This window comes from Mirounga angustirostris, unplaced genomic scaffold, assembly GCF_029215605.1.
Source record: "Mirounga angustirostris isolate CCGP_5_RB_7025 unplaced genomic scaffold, mMirAng1.0.hap1 SCAF_11, whole genome shotgun sequence".
Classification (NCBI taxonomy): domain Eukaryota; kingdom Metazoa; phylum Chordata; class Mammalia; order Carnivora; family Phocidae; genus Mirounga; species Mirounga angustirostris.
The window spans coordinates 27,096,435-27,122,076 of NW_026991719.1; the positions used below are offsets into that span (position 1 = coordinate 27,096,435).

The 25,642-nt window shown below is 37.7% G+C and overlaps 1 protein-coding gene across 10 annotated transcripts in view; it reads right to left on the bottom strand.

Annotated features, from left to right (window-relative positions):
* DMD (dystrophin) overlaps positions 1–25,642 on the bottom strand; it is a 2,113,108-nt gene that overhangs the window by 534,416 nt on the left and 1,553,050 nt on the right. For all 10 annotated transcript variants that reach the window (XM_064573900.1, XM_064573902.1, XM_064573903.1 and 7 more), the window contains one exon: positions 4,213–4,424. In XM_064573900.1, the coding sequence (XP_064429970.1) occupies positions 4,213–4,424 (212 nt within the window). The remainder of the gene's footprint in view (positions 1–4,212; positions 4,425–25,642) is intronic.

Here is a 25,642-nt window from a genome sequence, read left to right on the forward strand (position 1 = left end):
ACTGGAAAAGAAAGCTTAAAATCATCAAGAAATAATTTTTCCAAAGAATTCATTGCCAAGTTTGGACCAATCTTAATAGCCTGGGGAACAGGTTGTGAAGTCAACCAAGATTCTGCCAAATAAAATAAATCCCATGATGACCGTTGCTGACAATTTTAGGTGCCAATGTCACACCATCTTACTTCTTATGAAAGTTAAATGGCATCATCTCTCATAGGATTCTGTCATAGCTTATTGGCAGGGAGTTTGATTAAAATGGAAATCCTGTATGATTTTTCCCTAACATCTGTCTTTCCATCTCAAAAAAACATTATTGTTTTACTAGGGCCATGGAGAAGATCAAATGAAGCCGTGTGGTTAACAGAATCAGCTACTTCCTCGCATTATGGGTTATATAGGAAAGAAACTACATATATTATGGGCATCTCTTAATGACCTGCTCATTAATCATCAACATGATGGGCTATCTATAGCTTGTTCTTTTGATAAATCAAGACTCTTTTGTGCCATCTCCTTCCAGCCTGACCATGCTTTCAAGATGGACTGTCCCTGGATGCTACCTCAGATTTGATTCCTCTCCTCAACAACGGGCTTGTTGTTGTCCCCATTTTTTTTCTCTGCTACTTTTTTTAACCAAGAGGAGGAGGCTGTCTGAATGTCCAATCAGTAAGGAAATGGTTGAGGGTAGAACTTAATGAGATAGTGTAAGGAATTTAAAATGATAATTATCAAAAGTTATAAAGCAACAATCTATAAGTATTTATCTAAGGATACTAAGTTTAAAGTCAGAATTCAAAATTTTATCTCCATAATGAGGACAATGAAAATACATAGATAAGAAATGGAAGAGATTACAGACAAAGATGAGCAATGATGAATCATAAAAATATAAGAATTGCAGATGAATTTTTCTTTAGTCCAGGTGCGATGACTGGTTTAGATTTTCCAAGAGTATCTTACTACTGTGATGGTGAGGGGAGTCATCAGTGACGCTGCTTCAGGGGAGGCTGGTTGCTTCAATCACAGCTCTCCACCTCCACCTCCGTGGACACAGCCTGATGATTGCCTTATGGGGCTCACCAGCTCTTTTGCTAATCTTAGGCACGGAGACTCGGAAAGAATTTACGGAGCAAGGAGATCCTGCTCAAATTATCCAATGCCTCTTTATGTCTATTTTCACCCTTTCTTTGTAAAAGAAAATTGTAAGTGATAAGCCAGCTATTACCACTCAGTAGTGATAACATATTAGACATAAAGGCCAGATCCCCATTTTATATGCTCCCTGACTTTTAGAAAAATTAAACATTGTAGTTTCATTAAAAAAGGGGATATAATTTGCAATTATCTCTTAGTTTTTCATAGTAAAACAGAATATGAAAACCTCTCCCCAGTATACTGTTTCATCGTTTTCATTTCCCACCTGTTGGCTTATCAGTAATATGATCTTATTTGTCAATTCATAATTACAGTTGTCTCCCTTTCTGATCTTCAGTGTTTTCTTGATTTGTTTTAGCCACACAGAACACAATGGGTAGAAGAGAAAATCTGTGAAGTCATCTACAAGAGTGATTGCTATGCATTCACATCCTAACTCTATGATTTTTAAGAGTTTCTGAACTTCTCTAGGCTTCAATTTTCTCACCTGTAAACTGTGAACAATGATAGTTTTCATGGAAGATTCCTGAGAGGGTGAAACAAGCCAATATATGTAAAATGATTAGCACAATTTTTGACAATTGGCAAGTACTTGCTAAATGTTAGTATTAGCATTAGGATTACTTTTAGCTTTAACATAACCATTTAGGAAATGGATGGGAAAATTACAGTTTTGGTCTTTATATAATGAACATACACTGAAAGTGCAACTATATATATATAGAGTTGAATTCCTAACATATAACATATAACACAAACAAAAACATGAGTTTCTATAGATAATGGCTAAGCCATTTTTATGATGTAGTTTTAGACTGACAATTGAAATTTTTTTATTTCGAAAGTTTGACAAGGATAGCAATTATAATACCATCTTGTCTTTGTTTTAGGTGTTTAAAACATACGACTTGTTTTGATGATGAAATTGTTTCGTTTTATCCTTTCATATTTTCTTTTGCCCTTCTTTTCATCTCTTATTAAAAGCCCCTTGCTTTTCTAAGGGCTATAAAACCCTAATCATTCTTGCCATCACTTTAAGATTCTTACAGGTTTTAAGATTTTTCATGTGCCAGCTTGCAGAGTCTTCTTGCCCTTATCAAATTTATCACAAATGCCTCCCATCTCTCCTTCCCTTCTTCTAACTCAAGGGTCCAGCCCAAACTCTTTTCCCCTGTTAATTCCTCTCCACCAGTTAATCACTTTCTTCTAAGATCTGCTAGATTCATAGAATCCTGTTTTTGGACAGTAAAAAGAAATGGCATAACATACTGAGTACCTTATGGATAAGACCAGAGCCTTCAAGAACAGCTGCATGAATTCTATCTTTCCCATAGTCAAACTGAGGAATTGGGAACATCATCATTAGAAATTCCTATGCCGGGCGCCTGGGTGGCTCAGTCGTTGAGCATCTGCCTTTGGCTTGGGTCATGATCCCAGGGTCCTGGGATTGAGTCCCACATCGGGCTCCCTGCTCGGGGAGGGGGGTGCTTCTCCCTCTCCCGCTCCCCCTGCTTGTGTTCTTGCTCTCACTATCTCTGTCTCTGTCAAATAAATAAATAAAATCTTAAAAAAAGAAAAAAGAAATTCCTATGCCTTCTATGTTAATCCAAAGGAGTAAATCCTAGTGGCAACAAGTCTCTTGTGAAAGAAATAACTGCTTCCAACAGAGGCAATGATGAGTCTGTAAAATCCTATGTCACTTTCTAACATTCTTGTCATAGGAACAAAAATCTTGTCCTCATAGCAACACAGGTCCTTTGGAGAAGTAGCTACAGCCGAGGCTGGCTAAAAGCTCATTTGCTCACTATTGCTATTTACTCTTCCTTATGTTAAATTGGGAACACGTTCTGGTCAACGGGAGGTGGGTGGAAGTGATGTACATAATCTCCAGGCCTACCCATAGAACCCCATGGATAAACTGGCCACATTCTCTCTTACTCTCTTGCAGTGACTGTGGTCAGCCATGAGTTAATAGTATCACAAAATCGGAGAAGCCTGGATTCCTCAAGTCGCTATTTATGAGAGAGCTCCCAGGAAGGGCTCTTCAACCTCCACTGGAGTATGATACAACCAGGGAATTCATCTTTATTATATTAAACTATTGAGATTTCAGGGTTTATGTTTTCCAAATAAACCTAGCATAAATACATATGCCATGTAGCTCAGCACAGCCTAAACACTGACTCATTGAGAAATGGAAGTCACTTCATCCAAGAAAACCACAATATAAGGTCTTTTTTCTTAGATGACATAGCTCATTTGTGATTCAGACAATTGTTTAGCAGAAGGCCTTTTTACACCAGAAAAAAAAATCTATAGAGGGTTTTAATAAAAAATTCAATCTAATCAAGTTCTCACTGTGTTACTTCTCCACTTAGCATTTAAGGTCTTTCCCAACTGATCCATAAATATGAGGTTTGAAAGAATTAAAAGCATGTAAGGCACCAGGCATGATGCTTGATAAAACATAGTCAGTGAACAAGTATTATTTCCTTTTTCTTTTCCCTTTCTTTTATCACAACGAATTCTAGACTCTGGAGGGGACAGATATATGATGGAGTTTTGGGGGAAAAGAAGAAGAAGAGAAGGAAGAGAAAGAAGTAGAGAAATTGGTCTGAAGGTCAAAGACCTGGAGAAGAAAGTGAGAAGACCCCTTATCCTTGCCTTATCCTTACACTCCTCCCCCCTTCTCCATTCAGGGCCCCACTTAGGAAGGAGCAGACCCATTACTTTTTCTAGGAAGGAATTAATCCCAAATGACTGACTTTATGCTACCACACAATTATGTATATCAACTATGAAGTGATCTCAAAAGATGGTGTAATGTGAAAACCAGCCTATGATATCTGGATTAAACAAAATTAATTTTAAGATTGATATTAGCCATCAGTTTTCCTCTAATCTCTACTTTGGCTGAAAAGTCTACTGTTCATTTCAGCTTTAACATAGTTTTCTTTTAATAAATTTACATTAAAAATAATTAAATTTTAATCCATGGTTATAATTTTATCCAGTATAACCGGTATTTTATTTTAAGAACATACCTATGATACCAACCTTGGTTTCTGTGATTTTCTTTTGGATTGCATCCATTGTGTAGGGAGCCTCCTTCCATGACTCAAGCTTGGCTCTGGCCTGTCCCAACACCTGCTCAGCCTCTTCTTTAGCTTCCAGCCATTGTGTTGAATCCTTTAACATTTCATTCAACTGCTGCCTCCGGTTCTGAAGGTGTTCCTGTACTTCATCCCACTGATTCTGAATTCTTTCAACTGGAATAGAAGGAAAAATGAATATATAGGAGTAAATGCTAGCCTGGAGAAGACATCTGAAATTTAACCTTCAAAGATGATCTCACTTTATATATTATTTGTTTAAAAAAATTGTTCATTGTGTTACAGCTAGGATAATGGACAACAGAATTCCTTACTTTTTCCAATGGCAAACATGAGGTTAAGTTATCTTCCTCAAGGTGACCTAGAACATCAGTAGTGTATGTAAAAATTTAACTGTGTCTATTCTCAATCCCCAGAGCCAAATATGAATAATCTTTTAGAAAAGTACTAGAGCAGAATGCCTGAATCCCCTTGCCCTTACCGCTTCAGTGCCCAACAACCTGACTTCTGATACTATCCTTGGCAATTCATTCATTGACGGATTTGTGGTGCCACAAAGAATCTGTTTTGCCACCTAAGTGGCAGGCTAGACATACCAGTGAATCAATGATTCCCTCCACCCACCCCTCCCAGGAGCAGCCTGTAATCAAGGGCTGATGGCACATATCAGGGTATGGATATTTTAGCCCCCTTCATGCCAGGGAGCATTTATTCACTTCACTGGGGAGCACTTATTTTACAAGGGTTCCAGGGTTCTCCTAGTGGGATGAAGCTCCGGTGGCTCACAGGAGTAACCTGCTTGATAATGCACCATCCTTTATTGACTGCCCTGCCTTTCTTACTTGCTCACTCCCTCAACTCCCAAATAAACCACATGCTCTGGTCTTCTTCTGGGGCAACCCAAGAGCAGGTAGGCCTACTGGAAATGTCTTGTAACGATATCTAAGAATTCATACTGGTTACATTCTGTAAGTAAGACAGGCTTATACTGAGGCCATTTTTTGGTATCATTGTGAGTCAAAGATGGAGCTGCCCTATGAATTCTGCTCTGAAGTACTTTATTTTAGTTATGTTAAAAATAAACATGACCACATTGTTTTTTTCTTTTAAGGACCACATTATCTTTTCTTTAAGCTGATTTCATAAAATAGAAATAATGTCCTGGAAAATAAGCAATAAAACCCCTATCAACTTTATCCCTTAAGCAAAACCTGACAGACATTCTAGATTTTTCCTGAGGTCTCAATGACTACTATATATAATTGGATACTAAGTTCTCTCATACAGAACTCCTCCCACTTTTCACATATTCCCACTGCAGAGCTCTATCATTTTTTGCCTACATGTCTGCAGTAGACTCTAAAGCCCCTCTTGTCTCAAGTCTCTGTTTTGTAATGTAATTTTCACACTACAGAGAGAGTAATAATTAATATAAATCTGATCGCCCCACTCCCTTATTTAAACCCTTCAATGTCTCCCCACTGTCCTCTGGAATATTTTAGCTTCACATACATTTTCCTCTGTGATCTGGCCTGGATAATCCAAGAGATTTATTTATAAAGGAACAAATTACAACATAATCCGGGTGTAGGAAAATCACCAAAGATTTCTGAATTAAACACAATTAATTTTAAGGTTGATAGTAGCCATCAGTTTTCCTCTAATCTCTACTTTGGCTGAAAAGTCCACTGTTCATTTCAGCTTTAACATAGTTTTCTTTTAATAAATTTACATTAAAAATCATTAAATTTTAATCCATCATTATAATTTTATAATTATACAGGATAATACAAGAAATTGGGTCTTGTGGCAGTGGCGCCGTTACTACATTGAGAGCCAGGAAATTGGGGGAGGGGAAAGTCGCCAGAAGCTGAGCATCATGAGGAGAAACCACCTTGAGAAGTGCAGTAACTTTTGCCAAAGGACACCACTGGCCTGAGGGAACTTCACCAGAAGGAACCAGGAGAATAAATATTCTGATCTCACTTTGTCCTCTCTCTCCTACCAAGTCTCCCTGGTGGGTAAACCAACTGGAAGCCCGAGGGCACGGGAGCCCAGTGATGACACACATCAGCCCCTCAGAGTAGAGACCAAAGAAGAGAAGGGCCAAGAGGGGCTTTGGATAGATAAATAAAATGTACACAGCACAGTACTGTAAAATTGTCCTTCATGATGTTAAGTTTAGTCCTTCTTAATTAACTCTATTGTTGCCCCCATAAAGTTAAGATAACTTAGGAGCTGAAGAAGTACTTAAGATTTTCTGTGAATAAGCATGAGAACTAGACAAACCCTAGAAGACTAGTGATTGTGACATGAAATCAAGAATCTGGTACCTAGAATAGGTTAAACCAGGTGAGTGGTGCTCATCATAAATGACTGTTTTTATTGGGTTCATTTCTCTTTGGGTATTTGCTTGGTGTTGCAAAACCAGTCAGCATATTATATTCCAATTTAGGTTAACATGTGTTAAAACAAATGTCAGTCTCTCTCTATAATCTCTGAGCACCCTTCTTTTTTGTTTGTTTGTTTCATTGTTATTGCCTCACAGGGTAGTGCGACACCTACTATAGGTGAGATTTACAGTTATTAATTAGTCTTCTGTTTAATCTTTAGTTTACAAAATTAATAGCGTAAATGCTATTATAAGAAAGCTGTTTAAAATATGTCTTTACATATTCTGAAATAATTCTCCATCAGTCATAGAAATAACTGATATTCCAATTACAAACCATTTTTTCAACTTATCATGGCCAGCTACTTTATTATGCATAGTTGGCACTATTTTTTTCTTAGCCTATTTTTATATACTACATGTATATGAAAATAACAAAATTGGCTTTCCTAAAAAAGTCTCTGATTCCAATTTGTTTTTGCATTAATCAGCCTTGATTAGTGACATTATGCTAGCAAACTTTTTAAAATGCTTAGTATTTTTGATATAAACATGGTAAACCATTTGCATTCATGCCAGCAAGTATTTCATACATCTTATAGTTTATTTCAACAGTGTAGACATAATCTTATATTTAAAAAGGCCAGCATAGGAGAAAAAAATTAAGATAGTTCTTCCTATTGTATGTTTATGTATCTCTTCATTGTGGCAAAAGGAGGAAACTTTCATAGCCCAGATCATTATTTCAGACAAATATACCATTTGAATGCTTGTTCAGTCACAACGGTAAAAGTTTTCAACCCAAAGGGATCATGTGTATGTAATGTAGCAAGGAAAACTGGTTCATCCCACTAAGGGCGTGCTTTCTCATCCCTGACCTTCAACTGTACATGATCCATCAGATAATACTTAACTAAATAAAATTACGAGCTACAGACTCACTCAATAATCCATCTACCCCTCCAAGTACCCCTACCCATCAATCCATTCATCCAGCCTGACAGTCACCATTTTATTTACCATCTACTAGATGCCAGGCATTATGCTAAGCTGTGGGGAAACAAAGGAGTCAAGACAGATTTCCTGGCTTCTGCTTGGTGCCTGTTAGATAAAACTGCTATTTGCTATCTACCCAAAGAATAAAGATGAACAGTTCCAGGGAAAAGATAATGAGTTCAATCTTGGACCTATTCAGTGGGAAGTTTTGAGGATCATCTACAAAGGATTATCATTTTAGTCACATGGACTGAAGGTACGATGGCAAAGCCATGTATCTGGGGAGAGAGAGGAATCCAGGATTAGAAATTACTACAGAGAAGTAATGAAGACCTCAATGTGAATGCATTCTCATTGACATGGTATGTAGATTGAACAGAACACAGGGGTAAAGATCAAGTCCTGGAAAGTACAACACATAAAGACAGAATGAAGCAAAAGTAGCCAATAGGATGAATGAATGGCTAAAGAGGTAGGAGGAATGCCTGGAAAGTGTACTTTCATAAATACATGAATAAGAAAGAATTGCAAAAACCCAAAAGTGGTTAACACTTTTAAAAGCCATATAAACGTCATGCCAGATAATAAAAATCATAATAATTAACATTACTTGAATTCCTCCACTGCTTAAAGCACGGTTTTAAGTTCTGTATGAGTGTTAATTCATTTAATCATCATGATGATCTTATGAGGTAGGTATCATTGTTTATGCTGCTGTTGTTGCTACTTCTCATTGAACAGAGGAAGAAACAGACTTCATTAAAGAATCGACCTAAGGTCATACAGTTAGTGAGTGGGAGAGCCAACACGTGGACCCAAATAGTCAGACTCCCCAAAGCCATGCCAAAAGTATCCATTGGCTTTGACCATATGGAATTCCCTCAGGACCATACACAAAGTAATTTTATTGGCGTGGTGGAAATCTTACTGTAAGGGATTGACAAATGAATGAGCCAATGATAAATGAGAGTTGGAAGATAATTACCCTTTGTGGGTGACAGCGGTGAGGTGCATTTTTCACTGTCTCCCAGAGTTCACTCATCAGGGTTGAACTCAAATTGCCCACAGCAATAACCTGCTCGATAATTGGCTCAACTATTGGCTTCTTTCCCTTTTTGCTGCGTCACTCTCTTACTGGTACTTCCTGGGATCAGCTTACAAGTAAAACACTCTCACTCAAGTCATTGTTTCAAGGTCATCTTCTGGGGGAAGCTGGTCAAAGTTAGACATTTATTCATTAAAAAAAAAACAACAAAAAAACGTTAGTGCACAGCCCAGTGCTTGTTGCCTGGTATACTTTCAATAACTGTCTGTCAAATGAATTGTATATGTAGACTATTTTAATTATCCATGCTTCCTTTTTATAATGATGTAAAAATGCCACTTCCAAAGTTAACCCTTGCCCAGGACCTTGAGTCTTTCTTCTTTACAAGGAGTCACTGTCTCTTTACTGCATTTCAAGTTTACATAAGTTGAACACTGGTTTAAGAATTATGCTCATCGTCACTCATCATCAGGAAAATGCAAATCAAAACTACCCTGAGATAGCACCTCACACCTGTCAGAATGGCTAAAATCAACAACACAAGAAACAACAGGTGTGGGTGAAGATACAGAGAAAAAGGAACACTCACGCACTATTGGTGGGAATGCAGAGTGATGCAACCACTCTGGAAAACAGTGTGGAGGTTCCTCAAAAAGTTAAAATTAGAACCCCCTTATGACCCAGCAATGGCACTGCTGGGTATTTACCCAAAGAATACAAGAACACTAATTCAAAGGGATACATGCACCCCTATGTTTATAGCAGCATTATTTATAATAGCCAAAATATGAAAGCAGCCCAAGTGTCCATTGACTGATGAATGGATAAAGAAGAGGTATGTATATAGATATAGATATAGATATACACACACAATGGAATATCACTCAGCTATTAAAAAAAAGGAATGAAATCTAGCCATTTGCAATGATATGGATGGATCTAGAGAGTATAATGCTAAGTGAAATAAATCAGTCAAGAAAGACAAATATATGATTTCACTCATACATGGGATTTAAGGAACAGAAAAAAACAAAGGGCAAAAATAAGAAAGACAAAGCAAGAAACAGACTCTTAATTATAAAGAACAATCTGACAGTTACTGGACGGGAAGGGATGGGGGGATGGGTGAAACAGGTGATGGGGATTAAGGAGTACACTTGTAGTGATGAGCACTGGGTAATATATGGAAATGTTGTATTACTATATTGTACACCTGGAACTAATATAACACTGTATGCTAACTAATTGGAATTAAAATAAAAACTTAAAAAAAGAATTGCATATTTCCCTCTTCATTTTCCTCTCATTCTTCATGATCTCTATTTTAAGCAAACAAATATTTTCTGGGCATCCTTTGTTTCTGATTTAATGCCTCTGCCACAACCGTATTTTTTTTGGTATAGAACATCTTCAATATCATATTTACTAGTAGAATATTCTCATCTGATAAAAATCCATAAATTAAAAGGTATGTTGGTATGTGAGGGGGATTCTTGTGAGCCAAAAAGAATCAATGATCTTTCTTTCTCTAATATTCTTAAAATAAACTGTAGATCAGAGAGAATCTGTTGGCATGCCTTTTTGCCTCAGTCTGTCTTTTTAATTAAATCTGAGATGGCATAATATAGAAGAGTATATGTATATTTCAGATAAGGATATTTTTATGGGCATTTTCAAATTTTAAAACATACTGAGCTTCAGAGGCTAATAACAATAAAATATCATATTGTTATTAACAAAGTATGAAGAGATGAATACTAGAAAGATAGTAAACAGATGTATCGACCCTTGTGAAATAAATACACATATGGAAGAATCGATTTTGCAGAGCAGAAATTATGGAGAGATTATTTCCCTTACAAAAGCATTCACCATAAGATTTCTTTAGTCAACTTCTCAGGTATATTTAAAATATTATTTGACTGGTATTCCACTCCCAGGTATATATCCAAGACAAATACATACATGTATTGGCCAAAAGACATGTACTAAATTGGAAGCTTCCCCTAACTGGAAACTACCCAAATTCCCCTCTACTGGAAAATGGATAAATACACTGTGGTATATTTACCAATAGAACACTATCTAGCAACAAGAATAAAATATCTACAACTTATGCAATAGTATGTATTAATCTCACAAACATAATGTTGAGGGAAAGAAGCCAGCCAAAAACAAGGGCATACTGTTTTATTTCACTTATATAATGTATAAAAAGAGGAAAAAGTAAGATGACTGTAGAAGTCAGGATGTGGTTATCCTTGTGGGACTGGTAGTCACTGAAAGAGACATAAGGGATGCTTCAGAAGTTCTGGATATTATTCTCTTTCTTGATTTGAGGGCTGTTTACACAGTTGTATTTAGTTTGTGCAAACCCACCAAGCTAAACATTTGTAACATGTACATTTTCCCTTATGTCTATTGTACTTCAATAAAGATTTAATGAAGTATGATTTGACTTGTAAAATGTATTGTGCATACAACGTTGGAGAATTCGTCTTTTCAAAAGGGTTGTAACCTGTGAAATATGCATTACTGGCAGATACGAATGGTAATAAGAGATGCAATGGTTTTGTTAAGGATACAATGCAATTTAGGTCTTAGATTGGTGTGATAAAGAACATCTCAGAAATACGCATTGGCCAGTGAACCAGACTAGACTCACAGAAACAAATCAGCACATAGAGACTAATGAAGCAGCTATTTGGTTATTTAACAACAGAAACAAAGCACAGCAATTGATTGATATAGCTGTCCTAAGAGCAGACCCTGCAGAAACATATACAAAAGAAAACCTTAGAAGTATGATATATATTCCATTTTGTCAAGGAATGAAAGTAAACATAAAATCTGCAGATCATCAAAGAGAAGCTGTTATTTTGGAACTGGGCCATTGCGGTAGTTGGACATCATATGGACCTGCTAATTGTCCATGCCTCGGCCAACAATTCAAACCGCAGAATGTCACCACACTTGCAGCACTGCACCCAGGATATTACTGATAGACCAAAGACATATTATGGCAGTGTACTTGGTCACTAGAGCCCATACTGTTAGATTTACATTTATACCAGATTTATCTGACTTGCAAAAGTGAAATAATAATAAAATATGTGCATATAAACTCAGACAATCTGTGCATGTTGGTAATTGAAGAGCTACCCAAATGTGTGTATTTCTCCTTTCAGAGGGCCATCGTGGAAAGCTTCTCAACTGATTTGTCCAGTAAGTAGATGCTGGATAATGAAGGGAAATAAATAACCAATGCTAAGACTCAGGATGACAGACTGGGACTCAGCATGTGTCCTGATTTACAGATCTCTAGAAGTGTCAAATTGGAAACTCAGCAATCATGTCAAGAACCACAATACTGCAGAGAAAGAAACAGTTCAGTTGATTGAGTACTAACCAATCTTTCACTTCATGTTTTTAAGCTAGCTGTGTTTGATTATCGATATACATTCTTGACTGATATAAATTCCCACAACATCTCTCCTAGGGAAAAATGTTATTTACAAAAACGAAATGATTGCCTTTTTGAATATACATTGCTACAGAACAAAGAACAGCTCTGTTGCAATTTCTGCACTGAATTTATAGTCTGAGAATTAGAAGTTACTGTGACTAAGTTTTAGAAAGAAACCTTGACTAGCAGTTAGTAATGGGTTATAGCCCTAGAGCTGGGATGAAATTTAATTTGCAAAAGTTGCTTCACCACTTCAATTTCCTCAGCTACAAAACTGAAATAATGACGGTTGTACAACCAAAGAATTGTTGTGAAGATAAAATTCAACAATAAATAAGAGCATAGAGGACAATACTGGAGCAAGGTGTTACGCTTCTCCGTACAGAGACCAAACAACAGATTATAGTCATCAGCAAACATTTGTGATCTGCTAGGTGGAGCACACTGTGGATATCAATGATTCCACAGAATACTTAAATAATCCAGGTAGAAAATACCAAGCTGGAAGAGTGAATTTTCAGGCAACTGGGTCACAAATGGGTAAACAATGGCAGATATTTAACTATGGGCAACTGTAAGGAAAATGATTCCAACTGGAGTTAAGATAATGAGTTGTGATAGTTAAAGATGGGAAAGAGATGTGGGAATCGCAACAGACTGTTCCCTGAGGCTAAAGCAGTCAACAAAATGTTAGGGGTGATCAAGAAAGGAACTGAAAAAAAAAAAAAAAGAAAGAAACCACCATTATCTTACTCTTGTACAAAGTCAGGCTACATCTCTGCCTTGAGGAATGTGAGCATATCTTAATGTTTGATATTCAAAGACTTATAAGAAACCAAGGTAAGTGAAAATAATAACCAAAATTATAGGGAATATTAAGATTTGTTTCATGTACTTCCACAAGGCATTTAAACATGGTTCTCTAGAAGACTTATTTATAGTTAAGTTCTGCAAAGAGGAATCTCAACTTAAACCCATTAAGGAGAAGGAGAAACAAATATACTAACCATGAAGTCAAATGTAGCTAGTGTGAATGGACAGACACTTGCTGTATTTAGGAAAAGGACATGAGGAATGTGGCTGCTATGTAAACACAGAAAAAAATGTTGTTTCAGACTGAAAAGCTGAAAAGGGAGGGGAGTTAGAGGCACATGATTAAATCCTAGCCACTATGACTAATTTGAATATCTGCTCCTTTTCTAAATCCTAAAAAGCTAGAATTCAGGAACAGCCAAACATTCCGTTTAAATTCATGGAAGACAGACCTAGAGTAAAAACATTTTATAATATTAACCTAACATTTAAGGTTAGTTTGAACATAGCAAAGATCAGTAACTTAATGCTATTGCCCAACCAGGTTACTCTCTGTAAAATGAGTATAACAATAACAAGAAGATTAATAATCTATGAAGATTAAGGAAATAATAAACACAAGGTACTGAGTAGCATGTCTGGCCTTTGCTCTCTGTTATAGGGGTGAAGATAGACTACCATGTACTTTCATAACACCAGTAAAGTTCTCAAATCTTGAGACACAAAGCAAAAGTGAGTGGACTGGATGATCCCTGAGGTTCTTACCAGCTCTAGCAGTCTGTGAGATACATGTTTCTTGATGTTTCTGTTAGAGCTAGAGGCTCACCTTACAAGGTTATTGGGAAGAACTCAGTCAGCTCAGTGACTGGATGAGCAAAAAGAATATCAACAGCCATATATCACCTTCCTGGATGGGCCATTGGTATGATTCACCTTGACAGTCTTAAATTCAGTCATGTTAAAATTCAGTTAAAATAAACTCAAGCCAACCTAAAAAAAAAGGTTCCTTTCTTTTGAAAAAAATATTTAAGTGAGGGGCGCCTGGGTGGCTCAGTTGTTAAGCATCTGCCTTCGGCTCAGGTCATGATCCCAGGGTCCTGGGATCGAGCCCCGCATCGGGCTCCCGGCTCAGCAGGAAGCCTGCTTCTCCCTCTCCCACTCCCCCTGCTTGTGTTACTTCTCTCACTGTGTCTCTCTCTGTCAAATAAATAAAAAAATCTTTAAAAAAAATATTTAAGTGAGGTAAAACTGACATTCAACATTATATTAAATTCAGGTGTACAACATAATATTTCATTATTTGTATATATTGTGAAACGATCACCTTAATAAGTCTAGTTAACATCCAAAAGTTCTTTCCTTTAAATGAAGGGTGGGGGAGAAATTGGAGGGGGAGATGAACCATGAGAGACTATGGACTCCGAGAAACAAACTGAGGGTTCTAGAGGGGAGGGGCATGGGGGGATGGGTTAGCCTGGTGATGGGTATTGAGGAGGGCACGTTCTGCATGGAGCACTGGGTGTTATATGCAAACAATGAATCACGGAACACTACATCAAAAACTAATGATGTATTGTATGGTGACTAACATAACATAATAAAATTAAATTAAAAAAAAAAGTTCTTTCTAGGATGATAGTATTTTTCTGTATCTTGATAGAGGCTTATGTCACACTAGTGTACCCACCACTCATCAACACTCACTGAATGGGACACATCAAACTTGTGCATTTGACTATGCAAATTTTGCCACAAGCAAACAAACAAACAACTGTAAGTGAATACTGAGCTCTAATTAATGATATGCATGTTGAAGTGTTTAGGGGTAAAGGGTACCGATATCTCCAAACTTTGAAATGCATAAAAAAGGGGGGATTGATGGGAGGATAAAGGAATGAAGTGGTACAGCAGAATCTAGATGGTGAGTTCATGGCTATTCAATGTAGAGTTCCTTTAGCTTTTCTGTGTATTTGAATTTTTCAGAATAAAATGTTAGATAAGATGCTCTCTCACAGCAAGCACGAAACAGCATATTATTTAGGCAGCTTTCTAAGTCACTAAGACCACTTTCCAGTAAGAAATAAATACCATCTGTGGGATATGTAAGTCTGAAAGATAGTAAAGAGCATTTCTACAAGTGGAAATGATGAAACATTTTGCTGAAAGTCACACCCAATTTATATGGTGAGGAGCTGGAAGTGGAATTCAGGCAGATCTCTTAATTTCATAATCAACAGACTGGCAGAGACCATATAACCTCATTTAAAGTATGCTGAATATTCTAACAGAGAAAAGGAGTCCTCTAAAAAAAGCTCATTCTCCTGTTGTGGTTACATTTTTGCCACCAGTTGGAGAGTCACAGATTATGAGAAAATAGCAACATCCAGTCATAATGAAACATGTAAGCTATTTTATTAATTTAAAAGGCAGATGTTGAAATGTGATATTATTTGATCATTAAAATGAATTTCAAAAATGGCTTCCTTTGGCAGGGGGCACCTATTGGTTGAGATGAAAGCCTGACATTGGGGGAAAAAAGCTTGATGTAGTTATGCAAAAATACTTCAGTATATAATCCTAGGTCACTCACAAGACATGGAAAAGAACTATCCAGGTGTGATAGTGATACAGTATATCGCTGGATGATTCATCTGTCCCACTAGCCCCAGCCATCAACCAATTTAGTGCCAAATGTAGCAAATAAAGTACTAACAACTCAAAAGCGTTCAGCAAGAGTTCAGTAGAGTGGAATGAAGGGTACCATTACAATTCCAGCACCGTGGATTTATTACCATGTCACTGGCAGGCAACACACACAGCAAAACCCATTCATCACTGTACATTTTTACATCAAAATTGATGCATTTGTTGGAATGCGAAAATTTTCAAAAAGATGTAGACTAAAAAAGGCATTTTCTCCCTGAACACAGTGAATTTCATCCCTACACCTTGTCACTCAAATTTTTATTTGACAAGTGCAGAAAATGCAAGGTATACTTGAGAAGCAAAGAGGACTCACTTCTCTCTTTACCAGCACACTCCACAGTGTAGCCATTCAAATTCAGGAATAAAAATAAATATAAAACAATTCCTTGAAAAAACAATGGGCTACGAAACAAAACACCGGATCCTATCTACTGGAGGACTATTCTGTATTTCTCATCTTCCTTATGTCCTTCTCTACAGGTGTAGGTGTCTCTTGCCTACCCATGCCTAATTCCCTCCCTGTACTCAGTCTGCCAATTTCTTCTGCCTCCTAAAAGAAGTGATTCCATTTTTCACCCACCCCGTATCTTCAACCTCAGTCCAGAACCTCATCTAAAAAGAAAACAACAAATGAGTTTCACTTTTGGCCCTAACACCACATCTGGCCAACCTGTTACGGTCTTCCCATAGAAGAATGGTTTATGCCGGCACTACTGAAGGGATGGCCTGTGAACCAGCAGTATCCACATCACCTGGGAGCTTGCGAGAAATGCAGTGCCTAGGGCTCTACCCAAAACCTAACTGATCAGATTCTACATGTCTAAACCAGATTCCAGAGGTGATTTGTGTGCACACTAAAATTTGAGAAGCACTAGTCAATACGCACTATTTCCACTTTCACACCTCAGGTTCCTTTCTTAGTCACTACATTTTGACTGTTGCTACTGCAATTGTAGATAATAGCTGAAATTGAAATTGCCGTTGAAATTGTTGTAGATAATAGCTATGACACTCAAGTCACTACCGCGCTAGAGATTCTGAAGTCTTTATTTTGGCAGACCTCCCTTCAGTACTTGCCCTCATTGATAAGCCCTCCTTGAAACCTCCTTTCGATCAACATGGCATGGAATTTACTCTACCCTTCTGGCTGCTCCTCAGCCTCCTTGGCTCACCTCTTAAATGTCACCATTCCCTACGAGTCTTTTTTTGATCTTCTCACCTGATGTCTCCCTGGTGAGTTCATCTACTTATATCGCTTCATTTACTACCTTTACAATGATCATAGTCAAATCTGTTTTAACCTAAGAACTCTCTCCCAAACTCCATATCCACAGAGTCAAACATCTACTAAATCCCTTTTAAATATGCAGTGTATCCAAAACATGATCACATCATCTTCACCCTTCTCCCCTAATCACTGACACACATCTGTTCCTCTACCTAGTCATTCAAAGAGAAACATACAAATCATCCCTGATTTCTCTTTCTTCCTTATCCTTTAACCAAGATATCAAGTCATTCATTCAACCTCCTTAATTGCTCTTCTAACCTCTCTATCATCCAGCTGTCGCTTCCCTAGATTGTTTTAATTAAAAGCCTCCTGATGCTCTCTCTTATTTACTGAATCATAACTTTGTCTGCACAACTGAATCAATCAACTGCGATGCTTTGAAAAATACCAATGTCTGTGCCCTGGTCCCAAAGCTTTTTATGTCATTGGTTTGGGGTGGAGTCCAGGCACTGGCATTTTGTAAAAGCCCCCACTGCCCCTAGTGATTCTAATGTGCAGCTAGGACTGAAAAGCACTGCTCCAACACTGGCCTTTTGCCCTCCATGTTAATCTTCAGCATTTTGCTCCGAGAAGGCTTTTGAAGATGGAAAATCGGAGTCTGTCATCATTTATTAAATTGCTCTAATGTCACTCTTTCACTGCTCTCAGAATACAGTCCAAATTCTTTACCTGACTTGTAAGACCTTTTCCAGCTTCTCGACTTCTACCGCCTGTTGTGAACCTTAAGAGTCCAGCTTTACAGCCACACAGGAGTCCGCTACATGTGTGATGTGACCCACGTCTCCCATGCATCTGCACACAGATTATTCTCTCCCCTCGTCCACTCTACAGCAGTTTGCTCGGAAGCCACTATCATTGGTCATTTTCTCCTGACTGTTCTCTTCTGCCCCACCAAACTTAGTTTCATGGATTTGGGTAGGGTACCCCTCATCATGGTTTCTAGAGCACCCGGTTCTTATCTTTGAACACAGCGATGACACCATTTGGCAATTATCTGTTCTTTTGTCTGTTTGGCCCACTGCAAGGTGATGATTTCAGGAGAGGAAATGTATTTTTAAATTCAGGGGCCAGCCCAAGTTTGGCACATAGGAAGATATAAAGAAACGTGTGGAAAGGGCAAACACAACTCTTACATCACAAACGAGAATTTCTGCACTACTGCAAAAACAAAATTGTCACCAACATATAAACAAAAAACACATACATTTTGGCAATGTTAATGAAGATAAAGTCCATGTTCAAAGTTTTTCAGACTTTGTGAGAGTGAGACTGCTGTATTAAAGGGAAAAGAGGAACTGAATTATTGAAGTATAGTGTCAGTTGATCTCTTTCAAATACTTCTCCAGAAAAGCAAAATGTAAGATCAAAAATAAATAAAGATCACTCAATTCTGGTTCATGTAACATATGTCCTGTTATTAAATCCAGGATCAGTGACTATAAAATACTTTTTAAGGGCACCTGGGTGGCTCAGTCGTTAAGCGTCTGCCTTCAGCTCAGGTCATGATCCCGGGGTCCTGGGATCGAGCCCCACATCAGGCTCCCTACTCCGCGGGAAGCCTGCTTCTCCCTCTCCCACTCCCCCTGCTTGTGTTCCTTCTCTCGCTGTGTCTCTCTCTGTCAAATAAATAAAATCTTTGGGCGCCTGGGTGGCTCAGTGGGTTAAGCGACTGCCTTCGGCTCAGGTCATGATCCTGGAGTCCCTGGATTGAGTCCCGCATTGGGCTCCCTGCTCGGCAGGGAGTCTGCTTCTCCCTCTGACCCTCTTCCCTCTCATGCTCTCTGTCTCTCATTCTCTCTCTCTCAAATAAATAAAATCTTAAAAAAAAATAAATAAAATCTTTAAAATACTTTTTAGACTAAAGTAGTAGTAGTAGTATAGACTGAAAGGCCAAAAATAAAAGTGCATGAAGATTCAAACTGCCCTTCCCAGGCCTCATTTTCAGATAATCTTTGCTTATTTAAACCTCAGCAACTCATAAATGTTACAGTAAATAATGTGAAATACCGGGGAGATGAAAAGTAACTCTTCCTATTCTAATGATCCCAATTCAAATGACAAAATAGTTTCACAGAAAATATGTAAATTGGCTTTGAACATTAGAATGGCAACTCCTAAAATGGTATAGCAGCTCCTAAAATGAAATGCTTCAGTTTATAAGAAACAACAACCACAAAAATCTGTATACAACCCCCCCCATTTCCATTTACCTCTGGGTAAATCATAAGTATACATCCAGAGAAGAAAGACTCAAGAGAGAGACAATACCTCGGTGAAACATATGGCTAAGAAATACAGAATAGGCTAAGGAACAGAATAGTGTAATTGCCTTAATTTTAGAAGAGAATCTTCTTAAATAGAATTTCCGTAGTAAAAGAAGAAATAGAGGAATTTTAAATGAGGTAATCTATGTGAAAAGTGCTTTATAAACCACAAAGCTGTCAGCAAACATAAGGTACTATTATTATTTTCTTTAAAATGAGATATAGCAGAGCACTGTGACTATACTATTCACAGCAAAGAAACATATTCCTTTAAAAACATATAAAATGGATGCCTTTTAACAAAAACAAAAGGAAAGGCACTCAAACATTGCCAGAACTGGATATCACACACGATTATACTTTTGTTCTGATAAGTTCTTATAAAGAGCCATTTGATTGTATGATGTGAATGTGTTTTTGTACATTTATTCATTTATTTATCCCTTTGTCTATCCATTCATTCATTACAAACTTTTTCTTCATAATCTATTATGTGCTTGAGATTGAGTTAGCATGTATTCAAAACCAAAGCTGCAGAAGGGAGTAATACACATTTTATAAGTAAACTGCCTAATTCAACATTCACATGCATTTGGAATCTGTGTCTTTATGACAGAATCCACTTATTTGAATGCATCATCCATTAGGAAGGAAAGCTAAGGAGGGGATTTTCATAGCTCCCACTGGCCTTTTGAATTATGGTAAGGATTCTGGTCTTTAGTCTCCGTGCAGTGGGAGTCCACTGAAAGGTTGCATGCAAGGAAGCCACATCTGATCTCTGTGTGAAAAGATTAGTCAGGCTGTCAATTAGAGAATAGACTGGGGGAGGGGCAGGAAAAGATGCAGAAAACTAGAGCAACAAGCTAGGACAGGTGTCTAGGCACAGCCTGATAGTCATCGGTTGACTGAAAGATAAGAACAAATTGGTAAAATATTTAGAAGATTAAATGTGGAGGACTTTGCCTAAACTTCCTTCTGCATAGAATGCATTGCCTGGTACATGATAGGTACTTCATGAATGCTTTTGAGGGGAAATGAATGGGATTATATTAACCTTGCAATTCTTTCAGGGGGTCTCAGAAGATCTGACCCTGTCATGGAATGACTTTTCCCCCTCACAGAAAAAGTTGGAACTAATAGAATGTGACCACAGTGACTGTTTTTCAGCAAGGTATGCCTAGGTCACTGTGCCTCTTCTAGAATACAGGCTACATGTAACGTCTGCAAAATCTTTCTTTCAAGACACTTTGTTGGGAAATCTTACTTGCTTAATTTTTTTTTTTTTGGCTTGACTTTTGAGTCATTTGTAGATAAATAAGAGAGAGAGCAGATCCCTTTTGTATCACAAAATGGTAAAAAAGTTGCTGGTGGATATCAACATGGATCTGCAATTTCATTTTACATGTGAGTTCTTAATAATCCCCAAGAGAAAAAGTACAGTACATAGTTTGCCATATGGAATGCATCAATCAGGTGAGAGGTAAAGGTGTTACCATAAGAGGTGCCGTTCATATAGTGAGGAATAAATGAAACCAGGAGTATAAGGGACAAAGGCAAAGTCTTGGGAAAAAGGCAGACTAAGGGCAGGAAAATAAGATGAGAGATTTGGGAAAGGTTACATAGTCCCTGTGTTCAAGGCAAAGTCTCCAGAGATGAAGCATGAGAGGTGGTCCCTAGACTAAGCAAAGTGAACCTCTTGGGTAATCACTGAGGGCTTCATGGAAGTGCTTACAGCATGGGCCACAAGAGATAAGATGAGGTATGAAAGGAAATGACAGAAATGTTTGCGGAGTTCACTTTGGCAGTTAAAGAAGCAAAATCCGACAGGAAACTTAAGGGATGTGAGCTGCCTCATTGTGGGAGCCAAGATTTGGAAGGAGTAGGGAACAAGAAAGTAGATGGCTAGGCAAAATATAGGAAGCCAAGTTAGTCAATGAGTAGGAAATGTCCACTTGAAATTGAATTTATGATACAAAAGAATTGTTAAAATGAAAAATTTTGAAAAAGGACTGGACGAGAAGATTTCACTCATCAACCAGCTTGGGCAAAATATGGATTTGTATCCCGTCACTTCATATTTATACTCTTAACCTGATTTTTAGAAGGAGCTCATTACTGATGAAATCTCTGTCTTCTCTTCCCTGAATTCTGCCATCCTTCCTGCTTTTTTTTTCTTTTACCATTTCCACCAAAACTACTCCCCTACTCTCTTCCACTATCTCTGAATTCATCAACATTCTCCTTGGCTACATTCAGATTCTTTAGTTTTCCTGTATTCCGGGGTCCATTTGAAAGCACTTAGTACATGTAACTGGGGCCAGTGGGAAGTTCCGGCTTGGAACAAACTTATCTTTATGTTTGCCCCCATAGGAAAAACCAATATTGACTCTGATGACAAGGAGGTCTCAGCCCTTTTTCCTGGCTGATGAGCATACATTACCATTCTTGAAAATTAGGAGTAGTCGTGCTATGAAACAGCAGAAAGCATGTATGCTGACTAATATTTAGCTGCAAATTTGTATACTGATTCTCCCAGTCTGAATAAAACTGAGGTAAGAGATCGATCCTTAGGCATTTTTGTAGACACACATGAAGTATGTTACGTTTTCCTAAGATACGCATTAGCAAGGGGTTCGGAACAAAGTCAGTATAGTTGTTTTCCCCAAACAAAAGATATGTTATGAAACTGCCATGCTGCCGTTCCAGTGGTATCAGTGAACTTCTCATCGCGTTGCTTCATTTTTTGCCTTCCTTTTATATTTTTCTAGACTCAATCTCTGTCTCTTGCTGCTTAATAAGCTAGCTGTTACTGGGAACCTAATGAAAGGGTGTTTTTTTGCCTTCCCTGTGTCCAAACCTTCCTAAATAGCTGCTTCATTACTCTATTCACTTTGAACATTAAAAAAAAAAAAAAAAGAAAAAACAAAGCTGAAACAGGTAATGTGAGAGGTTCATGAAAATCTCCATCCAGGACATCATAATCCTAATTGGTTTATTACCTGCTGTGCTGAATAATTCTCCCACTCATCTTAGGGGTTTGTGTGTGTGTGTGTGTGTGTGGAGTTTTTTTTTTTTTTAGCCTTAAAAATGAAAACTTCTTTGTGGTGAAAACTAACCCACAATGAGAAAATGCCATAGGATTTTTAAAAAATAGCCTCAGCAATGACCCCAGAAGCCTCAGAGGCCTCTGTGTAATTGTCAGACTGGAGAAAATGATCCACGAGGGACCATGTGTTTGCAAGGTTTTTGTTCACATTTTACCAACCACAGTGTGACTACGAATTCAGGATGCTAAGCCCACACTTCCCCTCAATTGTCTCTGAAAGAAAAACTAAAGAAATCAACCATGATTAAAAGAAAAGACCCACACAGAAGTAGATGGTGGAAAACATATAAAGGTCAAGGAGAAAGTTTCATGGAAGTTGCTCTAACGTGTGTTCAAAGTTATATGTTCCTGACAGTGGAAAAGAAAGGCAAATTCTTAGATTTATAATTATGTAAAAATGTCCCATCATTAGTATTATTCCTAAAAATAGATAAATGCTTATATTTCAGGTTTCCGAAAAAAAATGGAATAACATTAAGTAGGGGCATTTACACATTGCTTTTGAAACACCTGAGCTCTACTGAAAAAAAAAAAGTACTTACTCTGTTCCTACCTCAAATCTCCTGAATCAGAATCTTCAGGCTCTTAGGCAAGCACATGCATTCACAAGAGGGACAACAGTGCCCCAAGGAGGTGAAGATTTGTTCTTTTTTTTTTTTTCTTAAAGATTTTATTTATTTATTTAATGGACACAGAAAGAAAGACAGCGAGAGAGGGAACACAAGCAGGGGGAGTGGGAAAGGGAGAAGCAGGCTTCCCGCTGAGCAGGGAGCCCAATGTGGGGCTCGATCCCAGGACCCTGGGATCATGACCTGAGCCGAAGGCAGACACTTAATGACTGAGCCACCCAGGTGCCCCTGAACATTTGTTCTTGAGGGACAAAGATTCTTGCTATATGTAAGGGTCACAGTGGTTTGTGACTCTCCAAAGAGCCACAATATAAACAGATCACCGAGCATATCTATGGGATTAAGTTTCATGGGGTATTGATTAGAAAACAAAAAGTCTAAAAGGGCTTCTTAAAGGTTAATGCTGAATAAAAGGTTGAGAAACACTGTACCGGTGTAATATATTTTAAAACACTTTCTGCACATAAAACACGTAATTTATTGAATGGAACTGGGAAAACACAGATAGGAGGAAAAAAAAGTAAGTTTCCTTGAATTCCCCCAGTTGACAGCTGTTAAACATTTTGAGGTACATCCTCCCGTCATCATTTGTCTTGCTGGCTTTTTTTCTGTCTTTTGCTTTCGTGCAAAATTGGGCTCACATGGCATAAATAATTTCGTATCCTACTTCTGCACACTGAGCCATTAATGTTGTAATCACTCACTCCCTATGCCATTAAATACTATTTGAAACGACTTCGAATAAACACTGTGATACCTTTAACAACAAACTTCCTCCAAACATTAAATGTATATCTTTATAGCATTAGGTAGAATTGGTATTAGCATAGTAATAGAAAGCATGCATTTTTAGATTAATCATTTTCCTGTGATTAACCAAATTACAAGCTTAAATAAAAGCTGTCTGCCAAAGTGGTTACCAAATTCATTTTACAACGCCATTTTACCTTTTTCTTCTCATTCTGTGTGTCTGTTTCTGTCTGTCTGTCTCTCTTTTGAGGCTGTTTTTCAAATCAAACCTTCTGGAATGTCTGCTTATGAGTATTACTCCTACCTATGCAGCTCTAAAGACAGTGAAATCAAGGAATGAGTACAGAGTGAAAAGGGTTTGGGACTAAGCCATAATGACAGTGTCTTTAAGGACAAAGCACCTTCATTTTCACTTAATGCTCATCTGATTCTTCATGTTGCATTGTTTACAGGGCAATGGTACTTTTCTTACATGTGATTACTGACTGCAAATTAATGTAGGGAAAAGAACTAAAGATCGAGAAGAATAGAAACTTTTCCTTTATTTATCTGGTTCAGGGATTGGTTTTTATGTTAAAACCCTGTGCTGAGCTGTAGAGCTCTGTGTGTGTGTGTGTGTGTGTGTGTGTGTGTGTGTGAGAGAGAGAGAGAGAGAGAGAGGAGATTGAGAGAGAGATTGAGAGAAGGAGGGAAGGAGGGAGGAACATTTGCAATCAGGGTCCTATTTCATTCAAGTTTATCATACTATCTTCAACTGAAAGCGAATTCCTATATTTTTAAACTACATTTTTAAGAGTGTGTATATTTCTTTACAGTTTTAAACAACACACTCCTCTTACTATTTATATGTATACATATCTATTTCTAGTTTATGTAGATATATATATCTCATCTATCTATCTATCTATATATATCATCTATCATATATAACTCATCTATCAATCTCTACCTCTACATCTCTCTACATGCATGAGTAGGCTCTGAGGCTACTCAGAGAGGCTCTGAGTCCTACCATCCCAGAAATTCGGAAAAAGCCAGAAAAAAAAGATTTTCTTCTGAAAATAAAATTAGAAAAAAAAAAAAAGAAGTGATAGATGATATTAGCCATCTGCAAAAATAACCTGGCTGAGCTTTGGATAACTTCTTAAAAAGGCAGATTCCCAGGGCCTTCTTATATCTCTATCATGTCAGAATTTCTTGGGGTAGGAGTCCAGGACTTGCCACTAGGGCTGGAAATGTTTGCAGAGTTGTTTTGTCAGGGTTTGGTGAGGAAGTACCCCAGTTCCAGCAAGTGAAGAATGAGTAGTAATGTGAAGCGAACATGAAGCTCCAACTATTGGTTTACGTGCACATAACATACCTGAGTTTTGTGCTGCCCTGTAACGGAGAGAGGGAGAGGGGGAGGTCGGTCTGTGTATGTGATGGGGGAAGACCTATTGCATGGAAGGAAAGCCAGGGAGCAAGCACTTGCTCTTATGCCCTGGGTAGCATCTGAGAGAAATGGTCTATTTCTCTAGTTCTGTTTCAGAAGTCACCTAGGATAGTAAAGGTGGGCATTTTATCTAGCTTCTCTCATTTGATGAACCATCCTTTAAAAATACCTTATTACCCTTCCTCCAATTCTTTTGTCACCATCAAACCTTGCAATCTCTAATTTGGTCTTCTGTATGCCCTCATTTGGGAGGGCACCCTGAGCAAATTATCACTATTAATTTTTCTGACAGGCTTATGTTGTATTATAAAATCATAATTTTGAATTTATTATCTCATCTCTCAAATGATTTATAAACCAATCTCTTGTCAGTTTGTGAAGCATGAGTCAGGCCCCCAGGCCCTGATCTACTAAACTATTAAAATCTGGTTGTTGTCTATGCAAAGCTGAGGACCAGACTTTAGATCTATAATAACACATCATA